Genomic DNA, 7,134 nt, shown 5'->3' with positions numbered 1-7,134 from the left:
TATTATTATTATTATTATTATTATTATTATTATTACTTGGAGAGGTTTCTGCTATAGGGGAACATGCATTCACCAGAAAGACATAGAGAGACAGAGAGACAGGAAGCAAGAAATCACTCCCCAGGGGGAATGGCCACACCGTAATCCCTTCTCCTCCATTCTCCTCTCGGGATCGCACGCATGCACATGTGCCCGGCGTGAATTTTAAGCCACCAGGTCCAGGACTCAAACCACAGTCAACTACATGGGAGTCCAGCGACATAGCCATTACACCAATTGCTGTTCCTTGTGTTTTTTTTTAAGAGAGCTTTTTGCTATAGGGCGCGTGCCCTTTTTGGAGATACAGAAAGCAAGAAATCAGCCTCCAAGGAGAATGGCCATGCTACAATCCCTTCTCCCTTCTCCCTTCTCCTCTTGGGATCTTAGGTACACACACACACACACGTGTCCGGTATGAGTTTTGAGCCGCCAGGTCTGGGACTTGAACCATGGTCAACTATGTGGGAGTCCAATGACATAAACCATTACTCTATCAGCTGGTCCCCAAATCTGACATTATTATTATTTTGCTAAAAAGTAGAGAAACTGCATTCAGAATATTTAAAAGATCTCTTATCTTGTGATTTGCAAGAAAACTAGTCAACCTCATAGGACTCACTCTTTCAGGTCTGCTTTCCCGGCCAGGTGGCTTCAAAATATCATCCACGTTCTTTGATTCGGGTTTCTTCTCAACCCGTGGAGTTGGAGGTGGCTGGTGACTTAGTGAAGGAGCTGGCAGGGGCATTCGCTCTTCTGGGTAAGTTCTTCTTTCTCCTAGGATTCCAGAAGCAGAACAAAATTACTATTTACATAGTAATTATTTTGAAAGTTAATATCTTCCACTAATTTTAACGTAACAGAATTCAGATCATACTCAATGATATGGGGACCACTTTTAACGTCATTTACTTATTTTTTATATTATTTGTTTAAAATTTGGTATAGGGCATATGTGCCCACCAGAGAGAGAAAGAGAAAGAGAGGGAAAGTGAGAAAGCATCCGGGGGCGGAGGCACATAGCAATCTCTTCTCCTCCATTCTCCTCTTGAGATTTTGGGCATGCATACACGTACATATGCCTGGTGTTTTTTAAGCTGCCAGGTCTAGGACCCGAAGTACATGGTTGGCCATGTGGAATCCCACCACCTTAACCACCATGCCACTAGCTGGCCCCACTTTGATTTGAGGAAGGTTGTCAAAGTAAGGTACATCTACTGAAATCAAGAAAATGAAAAGATTTATGTATAATTTCAGGCAAACAGAATGTTTTGCAAAATACTGAACTCATCATTGTTTGTGTTAAATAAAGGGGGAAAAGTTGAACAAGACATAGAACAATAATACATACTTTGCTGAACAGTCCGAAGAATGACTGACAGTTCTATAACTCCTACTTTACAGTTTTAAAAACAAGAGACGCCAGCTTAGGAAAGCTTGTTCTGATAAGCAGGTTTGAGTTTCTAGTTGTTTTTGTTTGTTTTTTTAATTTGCCAGAGGGCATCTATAGTACCAGAAGAGCAGGAACACACCCAGTGGGGTATGGTTATGCTGCAATTCCTTCTTTTCATTTCTCCATCCTGTTGGGATTTTGGACACATACACACATGCACCTGGTGTATTTTTTAAGCTACCAGGGCTAAGAGTCAAACTGTGTGGTCAGTCATGTGAAATCCTAGGCCACAGGTCCAGCCCTCTAGCTGTTTTTAAACTTTTTTTCTTTATTCATGACAAAGCATATGTGCACATACGTGAGAACAGTAAAGAGGGAGAAAGAGAGCATCCTCCACAGAGTGTGGTCAGGCCACAGTCCCCTACCTCCAGCCCATTGGATCTTGGGCACTTGCATGTATGCCCAGTGTGTTTCAGTCCGACTAGACTAGGGATTTGAACCACTGTCACCATGTGGGATCTGGCTTCTCTTCATCAGTGTATAACCTCTGTGCCAAAGAGCCAGTTCAATGAGTTTCTAGTTTAAATGTAACTTATAGCAGTGAAAAGCAACCAAAATGTTCAATAATAAGGGTCTTATATTTTATCTACTCCATGTAATGTCACAGAGACATTAATAGGCAGATCTATGGAAAAGTGTTTATTATAAATACCAATCACACTCAAGAAACTTTTTTTTTTTTTTTTTGGCTTCAGGGTACATGCACTTGGGAGAAAGAGAGAGAGAGAGAGTGTTAAAGTGAAAAATTACCCCCCGGGGGATGGCCATGCCACAGTTCCTTTTCCTCTATCTCTTCGTGGGATCTTGGACATGCATGTATATGCCCAAGCATGATTTTCAAGTCATCAAGTTCGAGACTCAAACTGCATAGCCAGCCATGTGAGATCCAGTACCCTAACCTCCATGCCACCTGCTGGCCCCCAAGAAATTGTGTTTTAATTTTAGCTAAAGCTTCATAAATGCATATGTAAAGAGAGAATGAGAGAAAAATATATAAAATTATAATAATTGCAGTATGATGAACGGTGGGGTTTTTCAATTTTCCTAAATTTAATAATATAAAAAAAAGTTTTATTTCATTAGTCGCATTACTGTTTTTGATGATAATGCTGCCATCTCTGAGAAATCTGCAAATACATTTTACTTCTGAAAGTTCAAATCCGTAGTTACAGTGGAAAACAACTGCTATCACTTATATTCTCAACATTCTTACAGTTAATGAGAATCTCTACCTCCAAACATGGATGGTCCTTCATAGGCTGGTCGGTCAGATTTCCGGTCATAGGACGGCCTATCAAATCCCCCTCTTCTGGACGAGGAATGGTCTTTTTTGTCTCGATATGACTGAGTCCTTAAAAGTAAATAGGAAGTATTTTGGTAAGTAAAAAATATGTTGAGTCTCTTCAAATTATTACAATGTAGTATCATTTTCTACCCAATTTTCTCCATATGTTAGCTACTCTACAAAGCCAATGTTTGTACTTTACTTTTGCTTTTTCATTTAGATCTGCTTTACATACAAACATCGAAAAAGTTCATGAATTGCAAAAATTAACTGACTGCCTACTAAATTAAATAATAACTGTACCTTATGGACAATACCATTTCCTTCCCTTTCTGACTATTTCCATCTCTTTCTCTCTCTCTCTCTCTCTCTCTCTCTTTTTTTTTTTTTTGCCATAGGGCCATGTCCTCACTGGAGAGAGAGAGAGACAGAGACAGAGAAAGGGAAAGTGAGAAATCACCTGCCCAGAGTCTGGCCACACTACAATCCCTTCTCCTCCAGTCTCCTCTCAAGATTTTGGAAACATATGCTCACATGCCCAGCATGATTTTCAAACAATCAGGTTTGGGATTCGAATTGTTGTCAGCCACATGGGAGTCCGGCAACTTAACCACTATGTCACCTGCTTCTCATTTAATTCTCTGTAACTCATTCAAAGAAAATTCAAGCACCCTCCTCCTGAAAACTGACTCAGGATGTCTCTCCCCTCTTCAAAATTATATATGTACATGCATGAGAGGAATATGTCATTTATTAAATTTGCTTGAGATACACTGACATTTGCTGACTTTAAATGGTAATTTGCACATCTAGCAAAGACATTTTTTAATAGCATACCTATCATCTCGGGGTCGGCGTTCTCTGTCAAATCGATCCCGTTCATAGTCAATAATACCACGATCCCGGTCTCGATCCCTATGTGTCTCTCGATCCCTTTTAAAATCTCGATGATCTGCTATGATATTACTTTGCCGATCAAAATAAGGCTCTCGGTCTCTGTCTCTATCATAACGATCACGTTGGCTTGTATGATCTACAAAAACAATTAGTACAAAGTAAGAACAGAAATAAAAGCAAAAAAGTACAAATTAGCTTTTTTGAACTAGTACAAACTACTGCCCTGAATTCAACTTAAGAATCTTGTAACTACATCAAAAGCAGGCCCAGATAATCTCATCAAGAGAAGGTCATGCAATGATTGTATCCTAAAAGGTTAAAGATACTAATCTTTCTGGAAATCCTACCTGTCTCAAAAGCTGATCTTTCTGGTAGAGGATCTGGGCGTAGAGTTATTCTTTCTCCATAGGGGATCTGTTCAACTTTATTACTTGATATATCTGGTAAATAAAACCAGGTATAAAGTGCTATGAGTAAAGCTTAAGGAGGCTAAGTCTGAAGCTAACAATTCCTGTAGAATTCCACACACAAGTTTGTCTCGTTACTCACCTCGGCCATGGCCATAATCAACAGTCTGCTGCACTGGTGGAGGTTTGGACATTGGTGGCATACCCATAGGCACTGGACCAGGAGGGGGAATGGAAGCGTGAAGAGGTGGGGGTGGTAATAATGGAACAGATGAAATTGTTGCAGTTTCTGACTTAAATTCTGAATTCAGTCCTTGTTCATCATTTGTATCCCACAGTCCATAGAAAGAGTCTTCATCCCAGCGTTCCTGTTCCATAGCTGAACTTTGTGGCTTTATCACTGGAGGAGGAGGAGGAGGTGGTGGTGGAGGTGGTGGAGGTGGAGGTATTGGGACTGGCGGTCTGGTCACAGGAACAGATGATCTTGTTGGTGGAGCAGAGGGTCTTACAATTGAACCTGGTGGTTTACCCATAGGAGGGGGTGGTCTATAGGACCCTGGAGGCTAAAGAACAGAGTAAATGGCTTAGTGGACAAGCAGACAACCATGTTTCATATAAAATCTGGTTCTCAATCCATTAAAAAAAAAAATAACTGGATTAATTCAAAATGCAAAAACCTTTTCTTTAAAATACACCACTGGGTTAGCATGTGGCCTAGTGGTTAAGTGAGTCAGATCCCATATGAGCTGGCGGTGAATTGAGTCCCAGCCCTGGTGGCTTGAAAAAGATGTAGGGTATGTGTGATGTGTGCCCCGGAGGAAAAGGACTGCAGCATAACCACATCCCATTGAGGAGTGCTCGCTCTCTCTCTCTCTCTCTCTCTCTCTCTCTCTCTCTCTCTGCTGAGCATACATGTCCTCTGGCAATAAAAATAAAAACATCATCAGGGGTCAAACCTTTAGAATGGTGATTAAGCACTGTGCATGAGGACTGGACCCCCCATGCTGACTGTGGCCCAGCCTTGTCTTGGCACCTTGAGAAGCACCCGAGGCACATATGCACAAGAGCCCAACATTTTGACAGACTGGAGAGATAGAGAACGGATTGCAGAGCAACCACACACTGCTAGGGCTGCATTCTCTCTCTCTCTCTCTCTCTCTCTCTTTCTCTCCCTCTCTCTTCCCCTTTCTCTCTCTCTGGTGAGTGCATATGCCCTCTGGCAATAAAAAAACAAAACACACCATCAGAAAAATTAAAACACAAGCCATAGAGTGAGATAAATGAAAATCTCAAACTCGATAAAACATTTGAATCCAGAATATTCAAAACTCTTATAATTCAATAAGACAAATAAGAAAAACAATATGTATATGGGCAAAAGATTTGAGTAGATATTTCTCCAAAGAGAATATATGAATAACCAATAAGTACATGAGAAAGGCTCGACATCATTAGTCCTTAGAGAAGTACAAATTAAAACCACAATAAGCTACCGTTTTATATCTACTAGAATGGCTGTAATTAATAAGACAGACGAAAACAAATGATGGTGAAAATGAAGAGAAAGATAAGCCTTCTTAAATTGCTGGTGGGAATGTAAAATGGTACTACTACTTTGGAAAAACTGTTTGCATGTGTATCAAAAGTCAAACACGGGAATAGCAGATGGCACAGCAGTTATGTTGCTGGACTCCCACATGGCCAACTGTAGTCTGAGTTCTGGACTGGTGACTTCAAAATCACGCCAGGCACATGTATGTGTGCCCAAGATCCCAGGAGAAGAATGGAGAAGGGATTGTGGTGTGGCCATCTCCCCTGGGGGTAATTTCTCACTTTCCCTCTCACTGTGTCTGTCTCTCTCTTCAACGAGTACATGCGTCCTATGGCAAAAACCTCTAAAACAATAAATAAATAAACATAAATTCATCATATGACTCAGCAATTCCACTCTCAGGTATCTATCCAAGAAAAATTTTAAAATATGTCCATCCAAAGACTTGCATACAAATATTCATAACAGCAGATTTCAACAATCCAAATGTCCATCAACTGGTGGATGAATTAAGGAAATAACAATCCATACAATTGATTGTTATCCATACAATTGATTGTTATTCAGCAATATAAAGAAATGAAGTACTGATTCATGCTACCACATGAATAAACCTTAAAAACTTACACTAAGTGAAAGAAGCTAAACACAAAAAAAGCCCATATTGCATGATTCCATTTACATGAAATGCATAGAAAGGCCAATCTCTAAGAAAAAAGTGGATTTGTGGTTGTCTGTGACTGGGACTAAGAATAAGGATTAACTACAAACTGGCACAAAGATCTTACTTTGTATGATGAAACGTTCTAAAACTGCATGATAGGGATAGTTGCAGAACTAAGTAAATTTAGTTAAAAAAAAAATACTGCATTGTACACTTAAAAAATGGGTGAACCTGAGCTAGCAGGTGATGTGGTAGTTAACGTCTTGGACTCCTACATGGCTGTCTGTGGTTCAAATCCTGGACCTGGAGGCTTGCTTTCTCAATTTCCCTTTCTCTCTCTCTGGTCAAATTAATAATGATTATGATAGTGACTGGAACTAATTAATAAATCTTTAAAAAACACATACCCATCTATATTAAAATTATTAAATCTACCAAAAACATTAAATAACTGATGCTTATAAGGCTACTGTATAAATGTTATATAATTATTTTAGAGAGACATTTGACTGTATTACAGGAATCATTACAAAAAAAAAAAAAAAGGACTGGGTAGGCCCAGAAGCCTGGTGGTTAAGAGAGCCAGGTCCCAGAGCCAGCAAGCGGCATGGTGGTTAAAGCACTGGATTTCCACATGGCTGACCACAGTCTGAGTACTGGATGGGAGGCCTGAGAATCACACTGGGTGCATGTGCATTTATGGCCAGAATCACGAGAGGAAAAGGGACTGTGGTGTGGCCATCCCACCCGAGGGGTGATTTCTCATGTTTCCTTTGTGTGTGTGTGTCTCTCTCTCTGGTGAGCGCACACACCCTATGACAAAAAAAAAAAAAGAAACGA

At 40.1% G+C, this 7,134-nt stretch overlaps 1 protein-coding gene across 5 annotated transcripts in view; it reads right to left on the bottom strand.

The window, feature by feature from the left end:
- YLPM1 (YLP motif containing 1) overlaps positions 1-7,134 on the bottom strand; it is a gene marked incomplete at its 5' end in the record, with an annotated part of 119,472 nt that overhangs the window by 55,314 nt on the left and 57,024 nt on the right. For 3 of the 5 annotated variants that reach the window (XM_027769095.1, XM_027769094.1, XM_027769097.1), the window contains 5 exon segments: positions 659-813; positions 2,722-2,840; positions 3,612-3,807; positions 4,019-4,111; positions 4,221-4,561. In XM_027769095.1, the coding sequence (XP_027624896.1) occupies positions 659-813; positions 2,722-2,840; positions 3,612-3,807; positions 4,019-4,111; positions 4,221-4,561 (904 nt within the window). 5 annotated transcript variants of the gene reach the window in all.

This window comes from Tupaia chinensis, unplaced genomic scaffold, assembly GCF_000334495.1.
Source record: "Tupaia chinensis unplaced genomic scaffold, TupChi_1.0 Scaffold148607_1, whole genome shotgun sequence".
Lineage (NCBI taxonomy): Eukaryota > Metazoa > Chordata > Mammalia > Scandentia > Tupaiidae > Tupaia > Tupaia belangeri.
This window is presented reverse-complemented; position numbering and strand designations above follow the sequence as displayed.